We start from the raw sequence: 21,613 nt of genomic DNA, 5'->3' as shown, positions 1-21,613 counted from the left end.
GTCAGAGCTGAAGGCCCCACGCATCCTGGGAGGGTGTGGTCCGGCCCCGTCCGGAGTTGTGGCTGGGGCGGGGGGTCCCTGGGGTGGGTGTCAGCTCCCAGGTGGGAACAGGTGCTGATTCTCCCCTCCCCCAGCCCCTCCTCAACAGCACCAACCTGCAGAAAACGGAGATCAAGCAGTCCCTGCTGTACCGGGGGCCCGTCGACCCTGCCAACTGGTTTGGGGTCCGGAAGGGCTTCCCGAACCTGGGCTACATCCAGGTGAGTGCGGGGCCGCGGCGGGTGCGGCCCGCCCCAGGTGAGTGCGGGGCCGGGGGCCGCGGGGCGGGGGGTGCGGCCTGACCGTGTCCCCCTCCCCAGAACCACCTGCTGGTCCTGCTGCTGCTGGTGTTCGAGGCCATTGTTTACCGGCGCCAGGAGCACCACCGTCGGCAGCACCAGCCAGCCCCGCTGCCTGCCCAGGCCGTCTGTGCCGACGGCACCCGCCAGCGGCTGGACCAGGATCTTCTCAGCTGCTTCAAGTACTTTGTCAACTTCTTTTTCTACAAATTCGGGCTGGAGGTGAGGCCCAGCGTCAGCCCTCACCCCTTACCTGGGCAGGGCTGAGGGTCCGCGTCCCTCTCCGTGGGGCCTCTGCAACTTGCTGGCCCTCGGGGGCCACCCGGGAGGGGCACAGAGCACACACCTCTGAGGGCCGGACCCCCGGGCTCAGTCAGCGTGTCCTGGGAGAGTAAGCTCGGGGGCTGGACCCTGACTGGAGCCTGGGTCAGAGTCTCCACTGAGCCTTGGAACCTCCTGAGATGTGGTTCCCGCCCTTCCCCCCCCCCCCCAAACACGGCGGACACGTGTCCAGCTCTCTCTGCCTCCACGACAGCAGTGTGGGCCGTGGTGAACTTGGGCCGCTGCCCCCACTGTGCTCTGAGCCTTCCCGGCTGGAGGTGGGACCCAGGAGGTCCCCCCCCCAGCAGCTCACTGTGCACCCCGTCCCCGCCGCCCCCAGATCTGCTTCCTGATGGCCGTGAACGTGATTGGGCAGCGCATGAATTTCATGGTCATCCTGCACGGCTGCTGGCTGGTGGCCATTCTTACCCGCCGGCACCGCGGAGCCATCGCCCGCCTCTGGCCCAACTACTGTCTGTTCCTGGCGTTGTTCTTCCTGTATCAATACCTGCTGTGCCTGGGCATCCCCCCGGCCCTGTGCCTCGGTGAGCCGGCGGCCGTGGGCCAGCTGCGAGGGTGCTTCCCCCCCCGCCCAGGGCCTCCCCTGCCCCCTTCCATGGACCCTGACGGCTGCAGCATCCTTGGGGGGGGGGGGGGGGCGGGGCGCTGGCCACCCTCTCGACGCCTTGCATCCGTTCCCTTTCTTTCCCCAACATTCTATTTTGAAAAATTTGGAACGATCAGAAAAGGTGGAGGTAGAGAGCAGGGAGCAGCCAGACAGACCCTGCAACCTGGGGCAGGGGCCACGCTCCACAGTCCCTCCCGCACAAGCCTGGCTTTGGCCTCATCCTCCGGGGGGTGGCCCTGGTGGCTTCTGGGTCCGATACAGGACCCCGCGTCTGCCCTCGGCTGCACTCTGCTCTCGCGCCCTCTGGTCTGGGCGAGGTTTCCGGAGGGGGGCCGGTGGGCCGAAGCCACGTTTGTCGGGCAGTTCCTGCTTTGGCAGGTGTGGCTGTGTCCTCTCCTGGGAGTGCACTTGTCCACGTGGCCCTTCCGTGTCTGCGGCCCACGTGGTGTCGCGTCTGCCCGCTCCGGAGTGCGCCGCGGGCGGGACCCACAGGACCGATGTTGTCCCTTGATCCCGGCGCGCTGGTCACGTGGCTTTCTCTCACGTGTTCCTCGGCCGACCGCGGGCCCGGGACGTCTTCCACCGCCACGGCGGCTCCCAGTTGGTCCCCGGAGCCCCTGAAGCCGCTCTGAGGCTTGAGCCGTGGTTGTGTGGGTGGTGACGGTGGGGGAGGCCGTGGGCCAAATCCTTGCCCTGCGCGGCCACCACCGACCTGACCGCTCCTGACTCTGGTTTTTCCAGAATGTCTCGGAAACCAACCACAGGGCGCGTTACCAAACGCATTCCAGGTTCTCGCCGTCCTCGTCTCCGCCTTGTCTCCTGTTTTGTGTGCTGGCTTCTGACTTTGGACGCAGACTGGCAAAAGTAGCTCCCTGACGTGAGCCTGATGCAACCTGGCGTGGGAGCTCAGGCGTGCGCGCTGGTGCGGCTCTCGCCGCGGCCCCATGCCTGCGCCCGTGTGTCGGTGCCGGGCAGCTCCCCGCGTCTTCGCCTTTCAGCACCTTGGAACTTTTGAGGGGCGCTGGGCTGTGACCCTGTGGGTAGTCTGCTGTCCTTGTGAGACCGGGTGACAGGGCCCTCTGGCGGCTGGGACGTGTGGGTCTCTGTGCCTCACACGGGGCCAGTGTCTCCTGTCCGGTGCCCTTCTGTCACTCGGGTGCAGGGCTGGCTGTGGGGTGTCTCCCCCAAGACTCGGCACACGGCCTGTTTCTCCTGGACCTTTCCGGCTAACTGCAGCCTCCGCGGCGGGTCCCGCTGCGGGAATTTCTCTCGGTTTTCTAGTGGTGGCTGTCTGTGTCTCAGAGTTATGGGTGGGCATCTTCCGTAAAGATTTCCGTCCCGCTGATGTGTTGAGTTGCGAATGTGTATCCTTATGGGCTCTGGACGCTGCTGTTTTCGGTTCCACTCGAGGCCTGGCGTCCATGTGGGCACCGCATTGGCCCTGGGAGTCCCCGCCCCCAGCGTCCTCTCCCTGTTCGCCCCCCATCCTCTCCCCACCCTAGCTGTTCCCGCCCCCGGAGTCCTCTCCCCACCCCCAGCCTGTCTCCACCGCACGGAGTGCTCTCCCGCCACCCCCCAGGCTTCTCCGCCCTGCGGTCCTGCGGGCCCTTTGCAGTCCCGATGTCCGTCCCAATGCTGAACTAGGACCGCACCCCATGTCGCCGGGGGCTGGCTTGTTTTGCTTGGCGAACGCGCTGGGTGTGGTGCTTCCTGGTCCTCTCTGCCCGCTGAGGACTGGCCGTGCCCTGCACGAGCCCATCTCCCCTCCGGCCCCTGGAAGGCAGCCTGTTTCTCACGTGGGGCTCTCTGGAGTAGCGGGGCCAGGAGCGTCGGGGTGCAGGGCTGTGTCTGGGCATAGTTCTCACTTCGCGGATTTGACCGCACAGCGTGGTTCCGGTGTTCATTCCCGCCGGTGATGCACGCGGGACCGCTGTCGTCGCTGTTTGTCTGGGCCGTTCTGATAGGTGTGTGCGGGAGCCTCGCTCTGGGCCCTCTGGGTCCGCCGCCCCTGCAGGCCCGTTACTCCCAGGCTGGGGTTCACTTCTTCCTCTGGGCCCTGGCCCGTCTGTGCCTGAGAAATGCATAGGTAGGATCACGCTGGAATCTCGCTCCCGAGACTCCAAGAGACCGTGTGAACGCGTGGGCGGGTGCAGGGCTGAGGCCTGTGGGCGGGGACGGGACACCGGGGTCCTGATGTGCACCCTGCGCCCACAGACTACCCGTGGCGGTGGAGCCAGGCCATCCCCATGAACTCCGCGCTCATCAAGTGGCTGTACCTGCCCGACTTCTTCAGAACCCCCAACTCCACTAACCTCATCAGTGAGCGCCTGCGGCCGGGCCCCAGAGGGCGGGGAGGTTTTGCTGAGGGCGGGGGGGACAGGCGGCGCTCAGGCGTAGGCCCGCCTCTGCCAGCGTGGGACACGGTGGCCGGGCCTCACGGGCGGCCAGTCCCGTGGTTCCCCAGAGGGACCTGTCCCCACAGGGGCGCCCACTTCCCTAGGCCCGACTCCGTGTGCACACGCAGCCACGCACACCTGCCTCTGCTCGCGTGGGTGCGGGGGTGGAGGCAGGTGGGACACCGGTGGACGGAGGGATAGACGCGGGCGTGCCTCCTGACGCCTACGTGGTGTGTGGCTGGGTGCACATCGGCCACACTTCCTGACGTGCGTGAGGCACAGCTACACGCGGGCCCGTCTCCCGCTGCCCACGCTCGGCTGTGGCCCTCGGCCCGATGCGGCCCCCGCAGGAGCACACTGGTGCTCCTCTGCGGCCTCGAGTACGGGACCGGTGCCGGGCGGGCCCCGAGGCGCGGCGCAGCGGCCGACTCCCGTGTGCCCGCAGGTGACTTCCTCCTGCTGCTGTGCGCCTCCCAGCAGTGGCAGGTGTTTGCAGCCGAGCACACGGAAGAGTGGCAGCACGTGGCCGGCACCAACACCGACCTCCTGGAGGTGCCGCAGGGCGAGCCCGACCCCGTGCCCAACTTCATTTACTGCAGGTGCGTCCCGGGCACGGCCGGCCCCGCGGCCCGCTTGGGGCCGGGGCCGCACGGGCAGCGCGCCTGCAGGCCTGGCGGGCGCTGGCGGCGGGATCCCCTCTGCCGGGCCAAGGGGCGGGCGCCGACCTGGCAGCGGGGGGCGCGCCTCACCGGCTCCCCTGGGCCGAGGCCGCCGGGAGGAGGTGGGGCCGCGCCGGCCCCGCAGTGACGCCCCCGTCTGGCAGGTCCTACCTCGACATGCTGAAGGTGGCCGTCTTCCGCTACCTCTTCTGGCTGGTGCTGGTGGTGGTGTTCGTCACGGGAGCCACCCGCATCAGTATCTTCGGGCTGGGCTACCTGCTGGCCTGCTTCTACCTGCTGCTCTTTGGCACCGGCCTGTTGCAGAAGCACACGCGTGCCCGCCTCCTGCTGTGGGACTGCCTCATTCTGTACAACGTCACCGTCATCATCTCCAAGAACATGCTTTCGGTGCGCCCGACCGGCCTGGTCCCGCCCCCCGCGCCCCCCCCCCGCCCGCCCCCCGCGCCCCCCCCCCCCCCCCCCCGGGCCCAGGCTGACCCTGACCCCCCTTCCTGCCACAGCTCCTGTCCTGCGTTTTCGTGGAGCAAATGCAGAGCAGCTTCTGCTGGGTCATCCAGCTCTTCAGCCTCGTGTGCACCGTCAAAGGCTACTATGACCGTGAGTGAGCGGGGGACGCGCTGTGGGCGGGGCTCGGAGACACGCGCCGCTTCCGGGGTTCCGCCCCCTGACCCTGACCCTGCCGCGCCCCGCAGCCAAGGAGATGCTGAGCCGGGACCGGGACTGCCTGCTGCCCGTGGAGGAGGCCGGCGTGCTCTGGGACAGCGTGTGCTTCCTGTTCCTGCTGCTCCAGCGCCGCGTGTTCCTCAGCCGCTACTTCCTGCACGTCAGTGCCGAGCTCCAGGCCACCGCCTTGCAGGCCTCCAGGTCAGGCCCCACCTCCGGCCCCCCGGGTTGTGTGTCACTCGGGCGACTTCCGAGGGCCTGACCCACCCCAGCTCTGCCCCTGGCCGGCAGTTCGGCCCGTTTTTGCCCCCACGCTGGCCCGAGGGCGCACAGCCGCCGGGCGGCCTCCCTGCCTGGGCTGTCGAGCCGGGCATCTCCTGTCCCCCACGGACGTCTCTTTGGTGGCTTTTTTTCCGGCCCCCCCCCGCCCCCCCCCGCCGAAAGTCAGGAGGCAGCAGGAGGGGGCCCTCTCCCTCATCCCAGCTCACCACAAGGGGACAAGGGGGGCTGTGGAGCTGGAGGGACCTGGGCTCAGGCCACAGGTCAGGGAGCCGTGCCCCTGGGGTGCCAGGGTGACGCCGCCTCCCCGCAGGGGCTTCGCGCTGTACAACGCGGCCAACCTCAAGAGTATCGAGCTCCATCGCAAGGCGGAGGAGAAGTCCCTGGCCCAGCTGAAGAGACAGTAGGTGCCGTCTGGGTGGGGGGCTCCGGGCTCTCCCGCCCGGCTCGGTGCTCAGAGCCGCCCCCACCCCCCAGGATGGAGCGCATCCGCGCCAAACAGGAGAAGCACCGGCAGAGCCGGGCCGGCCGCAGCCGCCCCCAGGAGCCCCAGGGCCCCCCCCAGGAGCCGGGTGAGTGTGAGGGGCTCGCAGGGCCCCGGGGTCCTGGCGTCCGTGCCACCGGCACCCGCTCCTGTCTGGTCTGTGCCGCGTGCACCCGTCTGTCCTGTGCCACGTGCTCACCGTGCCCCTGTGGGCCGCGGGCCAGCCTGCCACCGTCTGCCTGCACTCGTGGACTGTCCTCTGCTCCCCACGGCACCACGAGGCCCCCTGTCGGGGGGCGCTGCCCACGCCCTCCCCGTGTCTCACCCCGCCGGCTCACGCTCGCCTCGCCCCTCCACAGGGCCTGGCAGTCCACGGGGCTCGTCCCCGCCACGGAGGCAGTGGTGGCGGCCCTGGCTGGACCACGCCACAGGTACCACCTCCTTGGACCCGCTGTGCCCGGGCCCCTCCTCTCTTAGCTGCTGCGCGCCCACCTGTGGCCGTGCACCCCGGCCTTTCCCCGTGTGCCCCGTCAGCCGGCCCTCCGGCCCCACCCCGCCACGCGGTATTAACAGCCTGGGCCTCCGTTCAGCCAGGTCCCCACGCAGGCTTTGTGCTCCCCTTTTGCTCAGACTGTCACGAGTCTGAGTGTTCATGCTGACGCCCGCCCTCGTGTTCTTCCTGTCCCGTCTGTGTCCCGTCACTGCTCTGGCCTGGCCCCAGCCTCCAGCTCCCGTGACTGTCCCCCGGGATGGTGGGAGGCCGAGGGAACCCATGCTGGGTGCCATGGCCTGGCGCATTCCTGGACCCGTCTGAAACTAAAGAGGACTTGAGTCTTGGGGAGGGGGGGTGTGGAGCCCGAGCCCCTGTTGGGGAGGACAGTTCTCAGCCCCACCTGCCTGCAGTTATCCATTCGGGGGACTACTTCCTGTTCGAGTCTGACAGTGAGGAGGAGGAGGAGACCCCACCCGAGGACCCCAGGCCTTCGGCACAGAGCGCTTTCCAGGTGAGGCGGGAGGGTCGCCTGCCTGCCGTCCCCTGTCCATGGGGCGCGGGGGGAGGACAGACCCTCTCTAGCCAGCCTGCCCAGATCCGTTCAGACCTCCAGAGCCCACAGGTCACAGGCACACGCGGGCCGTGGGGCGCACAGGTCACAGGCGGCGGCTCCGTGGGCCTCCGTCCACGGTCTCCTGACGTCGCCGCTGAGCGTCCAGGACTTGAGAAGGGTTGTGCGTGTTTGCTGGAAAACGGTGGGGTCCCTCGCCTACCCCTGGGTCCTCGGTTTGCAGGAAGTGGCCCTGGCACCGAATGCCAACCACACGTGCAGGGTGTGGCCACGTGCCCTGCCCCCACGGCACAGCCCCACGGGACCCGCTTCCCACCCCCCCGAAGCAGGGAGCTAGCCGAAGGCCCCCAGCCCGGCCTGGTCCCAAGCTCCCCGGGAGCTCCGAGGTGGGCTGAGCGGGACCCGACGTCCCGGGAGGCGGGGTGCTGACCCCGAGGACCCGGCCCACAGCTGGCGTACCAGGCATGGGTGACCAACGCGCAGACGGTGCTGAGGAGGCAGCGGGAGGAGCAGGCGAGGCAGGAGCAGGCAGGGCAGCCGCCCGCGGGTGAGTCTGGGGCGCGCGGGGCGGGCGCCGGGGGCCACGGGGCCGCAAGGCGCTGACCAACACACACCCCTGTGCCCAGGAGGCGGCCCAGGCACGGAGGCGGAGCCGGCGGAGGGCCCAGACCAAGAGGCGGCTGGTGCGTGGGCGCGCCGAGAGACCGGGGGGCGGGGGGCCTCCCACCGGCAGCCTCTGCAGCGCCCCTCTCCCCTGCCCCCGCCGCAGGCCACAGCCACGTGATGCAGCGGGTGCTGAGCGCCGTGCAGTTTCTGTGGGTGCTGGGGCAGGCGCTGGTGGACGGGCTGACGGACTGGCTGCGCACCTTCACGCGGCACCACCGCGCCATGAGTGACGTGTTGCGTGCCGAGCGCTACCTGTACACGCAGGCGCTGCTCAGGGTGAGCGCGCGTGCCCACACCCCCGAGCCCCGGGCCGGCCCCTCGCCGGGGAACTGCCACCCTGAGCCTCTCGCTGCCCCGCAGGGCCAAGAGGTACACCGGGGCCTGCTGGACCAGCTGTATGCCAGGGGCGCGGAGGCCGCACCACCAGGCTCCTCGGGGGCCCGAGACGCACCCGGCGCGGCGGCAAGGTGGGTGTGGGCTGGCGGGGCTCAGGAGGCGGCCGGGACCCGGCGGACTCGGGCAGAGCCGCCCCGCTGTGGGCGCACGGACCAGGAGGCGTGCGGCCTGCCGGCCCCAGAGCCCGGGCAGAGCAGAGGGCGGGCTGCCTGTCTGTGACCGCCCTTGCCTCCCGTAGCGGGCCGGGGGCCCAGGAGCCACTGAGCGCCGCCACGGAGGCCACCGGCGGCCCCCTGAGCACGGGGTGCAACGCCCGCAGCAGCGGCGAGGACGCGACGGCCGAGCCCGGGGCTTCCACCCGGACCCGCACGGCCAGCGAGCTGCTCCTCAACAGGTCGGTGCCCAGGGCGGCCGGTGGGGGGCGCTGGGGGGGCGGCGGGCGCTGGTACGAGAGGGCCTGGGCGCGGCTCCCCGCAGGCACCTGCACATCCAGGAGCTGGAGGAGGCCCAGCAGTTCGAAGCGAGGCAGGGCCGGGCGCTGCGGCTGCTGCGGGCCGCCTACCAGTGCGTGGCCGCCCACTCGGAGCTGCTCTGCTATTTTGTCATCATCCTCAACCACATGGTCACCGCCTCGGCCGCCTCCCTGGTGCTGCCCGTGCTCGTCTTCCTGTGGGCCATGCTGTCCATCCCGAGGCCCAGCAAGCGCTTCTGGATGACGGCCATCGTCTTCACCGAGGTGGGCCGCGGCCCAGGGGGGCGGGGGAGAGGGAGTTCTGGCCGTGCCATGCTGAGCCTCCTCCCCTGCAGGTGACCGTGGTCACCAAGTACCTGTTCCAGTTTGGCTTCTTCCCCTGGAACACCCACGCGGTGCTCCGGCGCTACGAGAACAAGCCGTACTTCCCGCCACGGATCCTGGGCCTGGAGAAGACCGACGGCTACGTCAAGTACGACCTAGTACAGCTCATGGCCCTGTTCTTCCACCGCTCCCAGCTGCTGGTGCGTCGCCGGGGACGGCAGGCGGGCACCTCCCGGCACACACCCCACCTGCCGGGAGGCAGGCCTGGATGTTGCGGGTCCCGGGGTACGGCCACGCCAGCCTCCTCACCTCTCTCCGCCCCCACCCCCCTGCAGTGCTACGGCCTCTGGGACCACGAAGGGGACCAACTCTCCAAGGACCACGACCGCGGCACTGGGAAGAAGGGGGTTGAGGAGGAGCCGACGTCACCAGGACCCCAGGGAGCACCAGGGGTGGCTGGGGCCCTCACCCGGTACCACATGCAGGCGGAAGCAGGGGATGGGCCCCCAGAGCCTCCCCTGGAGCCCAAGCTCCGAGACCCAAAGCCGATCAGCCTGCGTTTCAGGAAGAGGAGAAGGGAGAGCACAGAGCCTGTGGAGCCCACAGCCGTTGGTACGACGGCCCTGTCCCTCCACGGCCACTGTGGCCCAGCGGGTTCCCACCCGGAGCGCGGCCCCCCGCTGCGTTCCCGGCCTGCCCCACGTGGCAGGAGACGCAGCCCCGGCTGGCCCACTGCCAGCGACCTGGGGACGTCTCTGTGTTCATCCCAGCCTGCTGGTCCGTAAAGTGGGATGATCCAGCCCCCTGGGGGGTGGTCTCGGGGTGGCCGGGAGTCGGAGCTGGGCCCGGCCCCCCCGGGGCTCCCGTCAGCGGTGGCTGCTCCCACAGAAGGCGTGGCGGCGGCCCCGGGGAGCGAGAGGTGGAGTCGCCCCCGGGAAAGGGCGAGAGCCCTGGGGCTCCGACTGCAGAGCTGCTGCCTGGCCCTGTGAGTGACCGTGGCAGCCCCCGGGCCAGGGCGGGTGGGAGGGCGCAGCTGGGGGCGCCGGCGCACTGAGCCCACCGCCGCCTGCAGGGCCCAGAGCGTGTACCGGCCCCTGCACTGCTTTTTCCACGACATCCTGCACACCCAGTACCGCGCGGCCACCGACGTCTACGCCCTCATGTTCCTGGCCGACGTCGTTGACTTCATCATCATCATCTTTGGCTTCTGGGCCTTTGGGGTGAGCACAGAGCCCAACACCGCCCCCCCCCCCGGCCCCCCGCCCCCCCCCCTGACCTCTGCTCTCCCGGCACAGAAACACTCGGCAGCCACAGACATCACGTCCTCACTGTCAGACGACCAGGTGCCCGAGGCCTTCCTGGTCATGCTGCTCATCCAGTTCAGCACCATGGTCATCGACCGCGCCCTCTACCTCCGCAAGACCGTGCTGGGCAAGCTGGCCTTCCAGGTGGTCCTGGTGCTGGCCATCCACCTCTGGATGTTCCTCATTCTGCCCGCGGTCACCGAGAGGTGGGTGTCTGGCCGGGCCGGCGCTGGGCCCGGAGACCTTGGGGCTCCGGCCTCGGGCAGGGCGCCCTGACCCGGCCTTCCTGCCCCTGCAGGATGTTCAGCCAGAACGCAGTGGCCCAGCTGTGGTACTTCGTCAAGTGCGTCTACTTCGCCCTGTCCGCCTACCAGATCCGCTGCGGCTACCCCACCCGCATCCTGGGCAACTTCCTCACCAAGAAGTACAACCACCTCAACCTCTTCCTCTTCCAGGGGTGAGTGTGGGCGGGCGCGGGGCGCCGGGAGCGGGGCGGTCTCCTGCGGGCTGTCCTGATGGTGCCCGCCCCCGGCAGTTTCCGGCTCGTGCCGTTCCTGGTGGAGCTGCGGGCCGTGATGGACTGGGTGTGGACGGACACCACGCTGTCCCTCTCCAGCTGGATGTGTGTGGAGGACATCTACGCCAACATTTTCATCATCAAGTGCAGCCGAGAGACCGAGAAGGTGCCCGGGCCTAAGGCGGGTAGTGAGGGCACTGGTCACTCCCCATTGGGGCAGATGGGCCACACGACAACCAGGTGGTGCTGGTGGTCCCCCCCACCCCTCACCTGGGGGCTGCCAACCCACGACCACATGAGGCCAGAAGGTGCCTCTTATAGGGAACGGTGAACTTGACCCTGTTGGGAACAGGCAGCTGACCGAGGTCTGAGCAAATACCCAGAAGAGGCCTGGCCTCTGGTCTTGGGCACGAGGGCTGGGAGAGGGGGTGGGCACCAAGTATCAGCCGAGGTCCCGTTAGCAGCTTTACTGGGGGACGGTGGGCGCAGAACCTGCCCCATCCACCTGTACAATTCAGCGACGCGTAGCACGGTCACAGAGCTGTGCCACTGGCCCCTCGGGTCTAAACCCGGCCCGGCGCTCCAGCCAGAACCCCTCGCTGCAGGGATTTGCCTGTTCCAGAAGGTTCGTGCACATGCAGTCACGTGCCCCATAGCCCGGGTCCGGCTTCTTTCATTCTAGGGGGTTCAAGGCGCCGTCCGCGTGGCCTGTGTCAGGACTTGGGGTTTGCATGGCCGAGCAGCTTTTTATCACGCGCCACCGTTCCAAACTGTGAAGGAGGCTGGGCTTCTGTTTTGTTGGTCGCAGCGAGTGTTGCTGTGGATGCCTCGGCCCCTCGGCCGCCCCGCTCCCACCCCCTGCGGCGTGGGGGCTGCTGGTCTCCCCACGTCCTCGCCCGCACTTGTGACTGAGAGTGACCGCCTCAGTGCAGTCTTGGTTCTGGTGGCCCTGATGGCTCGTGATGGTGACACTCTTCTCCCATGCCTGTCGTCTGCTCTGCCCCTCGCGTCCCTGGGTTGTCTGTCGTCTTATCGTTGACTTACAAGAACTTCTGTTCTGGACGCTATAGCCCCTCTCAGGCAGGATTTGCCCCGAAGCCTCCCGTTCTGCGGGCTCTCTCTCTACGGTCTCTCCCCCTCCCCTGAAACACAGGAGTCTTTTCTGACGTCCAGTTTTCGGCTGGTGCTCGTGCTCGTGTGAGGTCTGAGAATCTCTCACCAGATCCTGAGGAATGAAACTTTGCCCCTGGCAGTTTTACTGACCGTCCCATCTCTCTGGCGTGTCGGTGTCCGTTTGTCCCAGCACAACCGTTGACGAGCCTATCCTTTCCTCGCTCGGCGCCAGGGTCTGTTTCTGGGTTCTCGGCTGTACCTGGCCGGTGTCTGTGCACGCAGAGGCCACACTAAGTGCCGTTCCAGGCTGTGGCCGCGTGAGGACGGCCCCCGGAGCAGCAGGGGGCGGGGGGCGGGCAGAGCTGAGGCCCTGACCCACACCCCGCCCCCCCAGAAATACCCGCAGCCCAAGGGGCAGAAGAAGAAGAAGGTGGTCAAGTACGGCATGGGCGGGCTCATCATCCTGTTCCTCGTGGCCATCATCTGGTTCCCTCTGCTCTTTATGTCCCTGGTGCGCTCCGTGGTCGGCGTCGTCAACCAGCCGATCGACGTCACCGTCACCCTCAAGCTGGGTGGCTACGAGGTGAGCCACCGGTCTGTCCCAGCCGGGGAGCAGGACGGCGGGCCAGCCCCACGTCACTCGTCTTTAGAGTTCCACGCGGCGCTGGCAGCCAGGGGCCGAGCGGCTCCCTGCAGCGTCACGCCGTCCCCCCACCGCAGCCCTTGTTCACCATGAGCGCGCAGCAGCCGTCCATCGTGCCCTTCACGCAACAGGCCTACGAGGAGCTGTCCAGACACTTCGACCCGAACCCGGTGAGTGGGCCCCGGGCTGCACCTGCGGGGGCGGGGGGCGGGGTGGAGGGGGCCGCCGCTCGCTCAAGTGCCGCCCCGGGCCCAGCTGGCCATGCAGTTCATCAGCCAGTACAGCCCCGAGGACATCGTCACGGCGCAGATCGAGGGCAGCTCGGGGGCGCTGTGGCGCATCAGCCCGCCCAGCCGGGCCCAGATGAAGCGGGAGCTGTACAATGGCACGGCCGACATCACCCTGCGCTTCACCTGGAACTTCCAGAGGTGCGGCCCGGGCTGGGGCGGGACCCGGGTGGGGGGTGGCCCGCGGTGGGTCACGCGGTGTCCTGGCCCGCAGGGACCTGGCCAAGGGCGGCACCGTGGAGTACACCAACGAGAAGCACACCCTGGACCTGGCTGCCAATAGCAGCGAGCGGAGGCAGCTGGCCAGCCTGCTGGAGGGCACCTCGGACCAGTCGGTGTGAGTGGGGGAGAGCGCTGGGGGGCGGGGCCTGCCGGAGGGCACCTGGGACCAGTGGGTGTGAGTGGGGGAGGGAACGGGGGGGGGGCGGCGCTGGGCCTGACTCCCCCGCCTTCTCCCCACAGGGTCATCCCCAATCTCTTCCCCAAGTACATCCGCGCTCCCAACGGGCCCGAGGCCAACCCCGTGAAGCAGCTGCAGCCCAGTGAGTGTGTGACAGCGAGTGCATGCGAGTGGGGGGTTGGCGCCACCCCGGGCAAGGGTGGGGGCCCTGACGGACCCTGGCTCTGCCCCAGACGAGGAGGCCGACTACCTCGGAGTGCGCATCCAGCTGCGGAGGGAGCGCGTGGGCTCGGGGGCCGCCGGCTTCCTGGAGTGGTGGGTCATCGAGCTGCAGGACTGCCAGGCCGAATGCAACCTGCTCCCCATGGTCATCTTCAGCGACAAGGTCAGCCCGCCCAGCCTCGGCTTCCTGGCCGGCTACGGGTGAGTGTGCTGCGCGTGAAGGCAGACGGGCGGCGGCTGCAGCCTCCGCGGCCCGGGACTCACCCCGCCCCCGCCCGGCAGGATCATGGGGCTCTACGTGTCCATCGTGCTGGTCATCGGCAAGTTCGTGCGTGGCTTCTTCAGCGAGATCTCCCACTCCATCATGTTTGAGGAGCTGCCCTGCGTGGACCGCATCCTCAAGCTCTGCCAGGACATCTTCCTGGTGCGGGAGACGCGCGAGCTGGAGCTGGAGGAGGAGCTCTACGCCAAGCTCATCTTCCTGTACCGCTCGCCCGAGACCATGATCAAGTGGACCCGCGAGAAGGAGTAGGAGCCGGGGCCCCACACCCAGGCAGGAAGGAGCCGCCCAGCAGAGCGCCGGGCCCCGATGCTGCTGCCGGAACGAAGGAAGGAAGCTGTGGCCCCTCCCCCGCCCGGCTCAGGGCACCTCCTCGTCCCCGAGGGCCCCACGCGGCCGGCACGCTGGGCTGGGGCGTCCAGCCTTCCCCTCCCCACGAGTACTGTAGGGTTTTCTAATTAAAAGTATTTTTATTTATGCGATCCGCGCCCCCGGCTCTTGGTGGCCCCAGGCTCAGCTCTCGGCGGTTTGCGTCTCCTCAGCACTGTTCTCCACCAGATACTCCTGGATCTCCTGCGAGGCCCTGGGGGAAGCCACACGCTGGGAACCTGCCGCCAGGTGCAGAGGCCCAGAAGGACCCTCCCCTCCCCCCCCAACACACACACACACAAAGGGGGCTCCCCCAGCTGTGTGGCTAGCCGGTACCTTTGGCTGCGGAGCTGGGCCTCGGCCAAGATGTAGGGTGGCAGGAGGTCCAAGGAGGGCTGCGACAGAGAGCACCGCCGTGGGTGAGGGGCCGTGAGGCACAGAGCCCCTGGGGTGGACCTCTCCTGTCACCACCCGTGGGCGGGAACCACTCACCACATCCTTCATGTTCGCACGGCAGCCATAGCACAGCTGCTCGATGACGCGGGCTCGGGAGTCCTCGCTGCGGGAGCAGAGCTGTACGTGACCACCTAGGTTGGGCCCTGGAAGTGCCATCCCCCGCCCCGGACAGCTGCGTGGGGCCGGCCGTGGGGGCAGGACGGGGCGGGCCTTACCTCCCGCAGGGCCCAGCCCCCTGGCAGCGGTCCTGGGCGCCGCCCACCTCTGTGGGTGCTCCAGCCCGCGGGGTGGGAGGCTGCGTCTGGGAGAAACCGGAGGTCTGGGCCCCGAAAGCCGTGGCACTATCTGCAGGCAGAGAAAAGCTGAGGATCCTCTGGGGACCGGACCCCGCCTCCCACTTGCCGGGGCCCCTCCCCCTCCACACAGACCAGCAGCGTCGACGTCCAGCGTGCACATACAGAGCAGGCAGCGGGGGCCAGCGGCACAGCCGTCGCGGGGGGCCTTGACTAGCTTCTCACTCGTCCTGAGGGTGTGGCAGACAGGGCGCAAGGCACCATCAGGCTGGGGCTCCACTCCCACAACCCAACCCCAGCACGGGTGTTCGTGCACACGCGCGCACACACACACCTGTACACTGTGCTGACGGTAGACGGGAACTGGGCTTGCAGCCGGAGCAGGAAGCCCTCCATCAGGCGGTGGACGCTGGCCTTTTCGGGGGCCTAAGGGGAATCAGATGAGGGCCGCAGGAGTGGCACCCCAGGCCGGGCCGAGGGGCCACAGCTTCACGCTGACAGCCCCCACGAGCACCACGTCAGGGCTGGAGTCGGCCGGAGCACCCGCTTCTGAAGCGTCCCGGTTGCTGAACGCAGTGGCTCTCACAGATCGTGCCGTCAGATTTCTCCAAGATCCGTCCTGCCCGTCCTACACCTGCGAGCCCTTCCCAGAGACGCAGGCACCTGGGGGCCAGCCACCCACCGCCCCCCGGCACACCCCCTCTGCCTGGAGGACAGCAGCCCACCTCTGCACTGCGGGGGAGTGCCCTGCGTCTGCTCCCAGAATGCCGGGCATGCCGCTGTTAACACTGAGGTCTGAGAGCCGGTGTGGACACGGCTCAGGTCACCGAGGGGTGCCGGCGACCTCTGACCCCATGCCGAAGGGCGGGGGCCCGCCCAGGTCCTGCAGCTCACCTTGCTATCGACGGCGGGGGTGAAGACGGAGGGCACAGCAAACAGGCGGTTGTAGAAAGCGACCTCCTTCAGCGTGTGGTCGCGCATGGGCCGCACCACCACCACATCACCGTGACGCTCATCTGAGAAGCCCTGCGGGGGACGGGGGCACGTCCCTCACCACCCCCACCAGATGGGCTCGCAGTCCCTCCTTCCCTGCTCCGCGAGGGAGGCCCCGGGGCCGACTCTCGACACTACTTCCAAGTGACAGGGGCCAACGGGGTCCCTGAAAGGCCTGCACCCACGTACCGTGTCCCAGGCGAGAAAGGCCCCTCTGCCCAGCGCCAGGCTGGTCATGAGCTTGATGGCCAAGCGAGTACAGCTGTCTCCTGTCATCACCTTGGAGTAGCCATGGGTCCGGGCCACGTGCAGGATCAGGTGCGTCCTGGAGAGCACAGGGTCTCAGGGTCCAGGTGAAGCCAGGCCAAGACCCCGGGAGGGCGGGGGCTTACCGCAGGGTGTGCAGAAACTCTTCCTTGGCCGTCAGCGTCTTCATGGAGCCAAACAGTCGGGACAGAGCCTCGGTCTGGGCGGCTGGCGGTGGCCCCGCCGGGTCCTGGGACTCCTGGGTGCCAGGCGGGCACAGCCGCTCCTCTCCCTGGGTGGGGCTGGGGCTGCCCCCTGCCCTCTCGGTCCCTAGCGTGTGCTGCTGCTGGAGGAAACTATCCACAGCCACCTTGTAGGTCCCCACGGCCCCCACCGGCTCCTGGGCAGAGCAGCGCAGCACCGACGGCGACAGACCGAACACCTTCCGGGGCAGGGGGACAGCGTAAGGCCCAGCCCACCTCTGCGTGCCGCGACTCAACAGGCCCCTCGCGTACACCCCAGGAGCCCACCCTCCAGGGGCCTTTATCAGACACAGGCCCGCCCACCTCCTCCAAGGCGACAATGTGCCACGGGAAGCCGAGGGTCTGCAGGATCAGCTTCAGTTCAGCCACAGTTTTTGCTCTGTCCTCCGGGCTCTGCCCACAAGCCGCTCCCTCTGAAAAACGGCAGGCGGGAAGGAGTCACGGCTATAGAAGAGCCGGAGACGGGACAGGGCCAATGCCGTGTGAGGCATCCTACGCGGCTTTTCTGCAGGAACAACAGCTAACCTGTTCTCCTGGGGGAGCATTTTCAGAGCGGGCAGTGGGTTCACGGTCATGGCACAGGGAGGTGTGGGGAGGGGAGGCATGACTGACCACAGTGCCAGAGATCCACCTGGGAGCCTATCTCAAGGGAGCAAAGGCGGGCGGCAGGTTAGCGACTGGGCCCTGGGGAAGCCCACTCGCCCATCCCTCTCGGGGCCCCTCCGTCTCACTTGGGGCCCTTCCGGCCTGACTCTGATAAAGCTGATTGTGGTACGACAACAACCGTGCCTTTCTTGCCGGACACGCGTGCTGTCTCCAAAAACTGCCCCCAGCAGGGCCTTGCTAAGGTCACAGCACCCACTGTCTGAGTGGGGCTCATCCTGAGCAGCGGGGTAGGGGTGAGGGTGGCCACACGCACCATCCACGTAGATGACCCCCGGCACGAAACGCAGTCTTTTGGCAGAATCTCGACTCAGGCCCTGGAGAGAAAAGGGACAGGAGCTCAGCCCCCCAGTCAGAAAACACAGGACAGTTTCCCGGCACAGACCATTCTCTACCTCGACTGAGGCCCCCTGGGAAGCGGTGCTGACCCCCACCTGGGGTGGACAGGCCATTCAGAGGAGGTGCTGTCAGGCCCCACGGGGAGGCCACGTGGGTCAAGGTGGCCTGCCTGCGTCTCTCACTGCCCCCGCACGACCTGCTCCTCACGAGTCAGTCCCTCCCTCCTGGCTACGTCCCGAGAAGTGGCCTACCCAAGCACCTCTGGCCACCGAGAGTGGACGGAACAGCAGAAAATCCAGGCACGACCAGTCAGAGGGAAGGGGGCCACCAGGTGCCAGACAAAAGGCCAGGTTCAGTGGGCCGTGACGTGAGAGCGGAGCACCAACCAGACGCACCACACCAGGGGCCCCAGGACAGACCGCCCCCATGGCCGCAGCCCCTCTAATCTGCGCCTCTCAAGGGGAACGCACAGGGTCTGTGTGTCCCAGCCCCGGGTCAAGACCCCCGAGGCGGCCAGCATTCTGCGCAGGCCGCCGACTGCCTGGAGCCCAGCTCTGCACCCAGAGCACCTTCCTCACTCTGGCTCCCCACCCGACTTAGCCACCTGGGGACCCCGCTGCTCACTCGGGCCTCCCCTTAAACTTCTCAAGGAGGCTGCCCGTCCCCAGCCAGGCCGGACCCCTTTTGGGTTCCCCAAGGCACCTGCTCCTATGTCACAGTCTCGTCCTCCACCCAGGACCGGGGGGAAGCCCATGACCTGAGAACACCCCCAGCGATGCTCCACCGTGCTGCGACACCGTTCTGGTGATGATGACTCTACACGGTCAGCAAAGTACTAAACTGAGGCAGAGCTGGGTCACTCCAGACGCAGCCCCAGCACGTGCACCTCTTGTACACACATCGAGGAACCCTCCGGTTGTCCCGGCTGCTGGCGGGCCACTCCCACAAGCTCCAGGCAAGAGCCCCTCAGGGCAGGGCCCCCGACCCTGGAGCTTAGCTGGGCAGCAGCAAGGCCCCTGGAAGATGCTGGAGGGATGTACCTCAAGGACCTGCCAGACCATGGAGCTGGATGAAGGCCCCCCAGACCATGCCAGGAGCACCTAAGGGAGAAGGAACGTCGCTGGAGGGCACCGCATCTCCAACAGGAGCGTGTCCACCGTCCCCCCCACCACCCGTGCACGACAGTGGGAAGGGACACGGGGATTGAGAGCCAGGGTCCGGGGGGGGGGGGCTGGGCTTTCCAACTGGGGACCCCACAGAGGGGTCACCCCACACGCTACCTTCTCTCCTGGAAAGATGAGCCGATTCTTCCCCAGCACGGCTCTGAACTTGTGGACGTAAAACGCCCTGAAGCAGTCCCTGCAACACAAGCAAGCGGCAGCTGCGGTGGCACTGCCCGGGCGGCCCACCTCCTCGCCCAGACGGGAAGGCGGCCCGAGACTCTGCCTGGCGTTCCCCTTCTTCTACCAACTTCCGGCTTTGACCGGAAGCATCTTGACCAAGGCTCTGCCCAGCAACTGCCAAGGGAAGCCAAGCTTACGGGGTTCTCGCCAGCTGGGTCTGCCCCGCGATCGGCCCCACACTGCAAGGGAGGCCTCCCTTGGTCCCCAGCAACCCTTACTCGCGTGAACTGATGCCTGAGGGGCTCGCAGCCCCGGTGCCACCCGCACCCCCAAACGCTCAGGAGGGCCCGGCTGGCAGAACAGACGGGCACAGGAAAGTGCAGGGCAAGGCCAGCCCGACCCTCCCCTAAGCCGAGTCGAAGGTCCCTTCCGGGACCCCCATGGGGAGAAGTACTATCCTCTGGGTGAAGGGGGAGCCCTGAACAGGCTGTGGGGTGGGGGCGTCCCAAAGCTCCACACTGGCCCAATGAGCTGATCCCATCTGGACCAGAAATGCCGGGAAGCTCGTGCCAAACGCACAGTCCTGGCTGCTTCCTCAAACCTACAGAATCAAAGCACTCAGAACCACAGGCCTTGGGAATCTGTGTTCATGATAAACCTTCCAGCTGGTTCTCATGTTCACTAGGTCAGAAGTGCTCAGCCTTGGCCACAGGTGAGAATCACTCAGGCCAAATACAGCAGGATGTGCCAGAGTGAGGCCCAGGCACCTGCATTTGAAAGCTCCCTGGCAAGCCCAGCAGGGAGTCAGGGTCAAAGACAGCACCCTGAAAAGAGGGAGCAAGGTGGCTCCGTTACAACTGCCCCACACCTGGGGCTGCACCCCTAAATCTACTTTCTTTTTCCCATTAAGACACATCAGTGTCTACGGCAATCCCCACCCCCACCGCTGAACAGACACCACAAGGAGGGGTTGACCCCGGGTCCTTTGTAACTCAACTCAGCGTTTAATAAAATGTTGGGACCCTAGGTGACCAGCCACGGGCAGTGACTCCCAAGAAAGTCAGGCGTGGCAGACTCCTGAAACCAACAGATGCTTGACTCACTCCCCACTTCACGGGGCACAAAGAGAACCCTGTCGCTGCCCACAGGCAGGGGGAGCTCTCAGCCCAGAAGGAGCTGCTGTGGCCTCTTCTCTGTTTAGAACAATCATCGCTTCTTAATATTTTTTCTTTTAAGAGTTTATTTGAGAGAGAAGGAGAGGGAGAGAACAAGCAGGGGAGGGGCAGAGAGAGAGGGGGACAGAGGATCTGAAGCAGGCTCTGTGCTGACAACACAGAGCCCGATGTGAGGCTCAAACTCACAAACCGTGAGATCATGACCTGAGCTGAAGTTGAATGCTTAACCGACAGCCACCCAGGTGCCCTGGAACAATCGTCACTTTTTGATGTTCTAAGTGATTAAAGCTTGCCTTCTTTGCTTAAAATGTATATTCTAGTGGCACACACCAAGTCCACTGGGTTCCCAAAAGATGGCTGGGGAGGAGAAAGTTGTAGGGAAAAAAAGACACAAAAAGCTCAGTCCCTTCAGTTTCCCTTTTGGAACATTCTGGAAAGTAGAGCCTAAGACTCTTGGAGACTAATTTTAAAAACATGAGCTGGTCACTCATTCGACAAAGGTTCGTCTCCCACCCAAAGCACGAAACGTCCGCAGCAATTAACACAGATAAACCAGGAGCCTGGTCCTGCCCTCATGGCGCTGTGAACCCAGGGGAAGCGAATAGGTGTTGGAGGAGCTCTGATTCACTGCCGACAAGTCAGGGGCCACAAGACGGCTTCAGAGAAAACAGAGCATGTTCATAACAAGGTCCTCTGGGAATCAGCCTCCTCTGCTCCCCTCCAAAGTCCCGCCCCCCCCCCCCCCCCAGAGCTTGAAGAAAGCTGCAAACCTCCCTCCATCCCACACAAGTAAAGTAAGTATCCCTCAGAGCAGCTGGCCAAGATCCCAGGATGCTCTAATCTGCCCTGAGATGCTCATCCTGCCTGTAACTCACCTCACCCTCACTGCCAACTGTCCCCTTAAGAGCCATCAGATACCTTCCTGCCACTGAATCCAGAGCTGGATAATGGGAGAATTATGGGGTGCCCATGCAGAAAACCAATACCCCCACCCCCACTCACCAGAGTCACCGGGAGCGACGTTAGAAGTACAAGTAAGGCGATTACATGCTCTTTAAAGCAAGAGGTCAAGACACAGGGATGGGGGCAATCCTGGCTGCCGAGTCACCCCGTGTCTGCCTCCCACCCACCTCCACGCCTCACCTGCAGAAGGCGTCTCCGGCTCGGATCACCACAACGGGTACACCTTCCTTGCACTTCACACACTTAAGCTCACGGCTTCGGAGGCTTGGGGGAAGAAGGAGGCAAGAACACAGGTTGCAGACCTCCCTCCGGGCAGACTCTGAGGAGGCGGCGGCCCGTTTCTCACCCCAACCTGGCACATGAGGAGTTCTTGAGGGCAGCTGTACACACACCAGCCAAGGCTTGTGCCTTACCCTAACTACCAGTACGAAAAAAGACGACGGCCGTGGGGGGTATCTTAGTCTGCTAAAGCCAGCTCAGGAAAGCACATAAAGGCCACCTGTCAATCTGGCCAAGGCAGGCATGACACACCACCGCTTGCCCCGTGTGGATCTGGAGGGGAGAAGTGGAACCAGTGCGTGGAAGCGACAGGGAGGCCGACTTCCTCTTCGACTACGGAAAGTTCGGTCAGCGCTGGAGCCGTCCGCACTGGCGGCCAGAATTACAAGTGCCAGCGGGCAGAGGGAGCCCCCTCCTGGGGTGTTCACCGCCGGCTACACGGGCACTCCCCGGGTGCCGCGGAACGAGGTGCAGCCCCCGCTTGGGACGCCAGGGCTTCCGGGCCCCCAGCCGTCTCCTGGCTTCCCGGAGCGCAGCTCCCCGGGCAGACGGCGCCGGGAAAGAGAGGGGCCCGTGCGGACGCCCGGCTCTCACCCAGGCCGCGGCGGCGGCGGTCCCTCGGGCGCCGGGTCCCCGTAGTCCTCGCCAACCTGGCACATGGCGGCGCTGGGTCCCACCGTAGTAAGCGGCGGCGGCGAGGAGACGCGTCCTGATGACGTCACCGGGACGCCGTCCGGGCTGCGCTCGGCCGGCT

The 21,613-nt window shown here is 66.7% G+C and overlaps 2 protein-coding genes across 4 annotated transcripts in view; one reads left to right on the top strand and one right to left on the bottom strand.

Annotated features, from left to right (window-relative positions):
- Window positions 1-13,959, top strand: part of PIEZO1 (piezo type mechanosensitive ion channel component 1) — a 54,664-nt gene extending 40,705 nt beyond the window's left edge. The window contains 31 exon segments of the mRNA XM_045439990.1: window positions 135-260; window positions 360-560; window positions 1,000-1,204; window positions 3,502-3,606; window positions 4,129-4,282; window positions 4,507-4,750; window positions 4,864-4,960; window positions 5,056-5,227; window positions 5,619-5,708; window positions 5,783-5,877; window positions 6,149-6,220; window positions 6,693-6,793; window positions 7,304-7,400; window positions 7,480-7,536; window positions 7,623-7,795; window positions 7,880-7,986; window positions 8,154-8,309; window positions 8,393-8,651; window positions 8,723-8,911; window positions 9,047-9,696; window positions 9,784-9,931; window positions 10,007-10,221; window positions 10,314-10,472; window positions 10,551-10,698; window positions 12,040-12,228; window positions 12,366-12,458; window positions 12,544-12,716; window positions 12,790-12,912; window positions 13,038-13,117; window positions 13,209-13,398; window positions 13,480-13,959. Of these exon segments, the coding sequence (XP_045295946.1) occupies window positions 135-260; window positions 360-560; window positions 1,000-1,204; window positions 3,502-3,606; window positions 4,129-4,282; window positions 4,507-4,750; window positions 4,864-4,960; window positions 5,056-5,227; window positions 5,619-5,708; window positions 5,783-5,877; window positions 6,149-6,220; window positions 6,693-6,793; window positions 7,304-7,400; window positions 7,480-7,536; window positions 7,623-7,795; window positions 7,880-7,986; window positions 8,154-8,309; window positions 8,393-8,651; window positions 8,723-8,911; window positions 9,047-9,696; window positions 9,784-9,931; window positions 10,007-10,221; window positions 10,314-10,472; window positions 10,551-10,698; window positions 12,040-12,228; window positions 12,366-12,458; window positions 12,544-12,716; window positions 12,790-12,912; window positions 13,038-13,117; window positions 13,209-13,398; window positions 13,480-13,729 (5,118 nt within the window). The 3' untranslated portion in view covers window positions 13,730-13,959.
- On the bottom strand, window positions 10,985-21,560 carry CTU2 (cytosolic thiouridylase subunit 2). 3 transcript variants are annotated; one of them, XM_045439972.1, is made up of 15 exons: window positions 21,454-21,560; window positions 20,761-20,844; window positions 18,380-18,458; window positions 18,140-18,199; window positions 17,017-17,077; window positions 16,401-16,510; window positions 15,981-16,276; window positions 15,778-15,913; window positions 15,490-15,621; window positions 14,930-15,021; window positions 14,731-14,825; window positions 14,518-14,647; window positions 14,339-14,405; window positions 14,183-14,241; window positions 10,985-14,060 (listed from the first exon to the last, which is right to left on the bottom strand). In XM_045439972.1, exons 1-15 carry the CDS (start codon window positions 21,516-21,518, stop codon window positions 13,991-13,993), a joined length of 1,536 nt encoding a protein of 511 aa, XP_045295928.1. In that variant the 5' UTR covers window positions 21,519-21,560; the 3' UTR covers window positions 10,985-13,990. The 3 variants fall into 3 exon arrangements, with proteins under 3 accessions (XP_045295928.1, XP_045295929.1, XP_045295930.1); XM_045439973.1 differs by lacking the exons at window positions 18,140-18,199; window positions 18,380-18,458; window positions 20,761-20,844; window positions 21,454-21,560 and adding an exon at window positions 17,351-18,128; XM_045439974.1 differs by lacking the exons at window positions 17,017-17,077; window positions 18,140-18,199; window positions 18,380-18,458; window positions 20,761-20,844; window positions 21,454-21,560 and adding an exon at window positions 16,887-17,008.
- Window positions 21,561-21,613: the final 53 nt, after the last annotated feature.

Source organism: Leopardus geoffroyi, chromosome E2 (assembly GCF_018350155.1).
Source record: "Leopardus geoffroyi isolate Oge1 chromosome E2, O.geoffroyi_Oge1_pat1.0, whole genome shotgun sequence".
Classification (NCBI taxonomy): Eukaryota; Metazoa; Chordata; class Mammalia; order Carnivora; family Felidae; genus Leopardus; species Leopardus geoffroyi.
Note: the sequence above shows the minus strand (reverse complement) of the source record. Positions and strands in the feature narration are given on the sequence as shown.

What these genes read in the sequence shown, in the direction of transcription:
- CTU2 (XM_045439972.1), bottom strand. Translation starts at nt 21,518, where the DNA reads ATGTGCCAGGTTGGCGAGGACTACGGGGACCCGGCGCCCGAGGGACCG. An exon ending in GCCGGAGACGCCTTCTGCAG is followed by an intron (nt 18,459 to 20,760) that starts GTGAGGCGTGGA and finishes CTTGTGTTGCAG; the next exon opens with GGACTGCTTCAGGGCGTTTT. An exon ending in GCCCAGCTCCGCAGCCAAAG is followed by an intron (nt 14,061 to 14,182) that starts GTACCGGCTAGC and finishes GGCTTCCCCCAG; the next exon opens with GGCCTCGCAGGAGATCCAGG.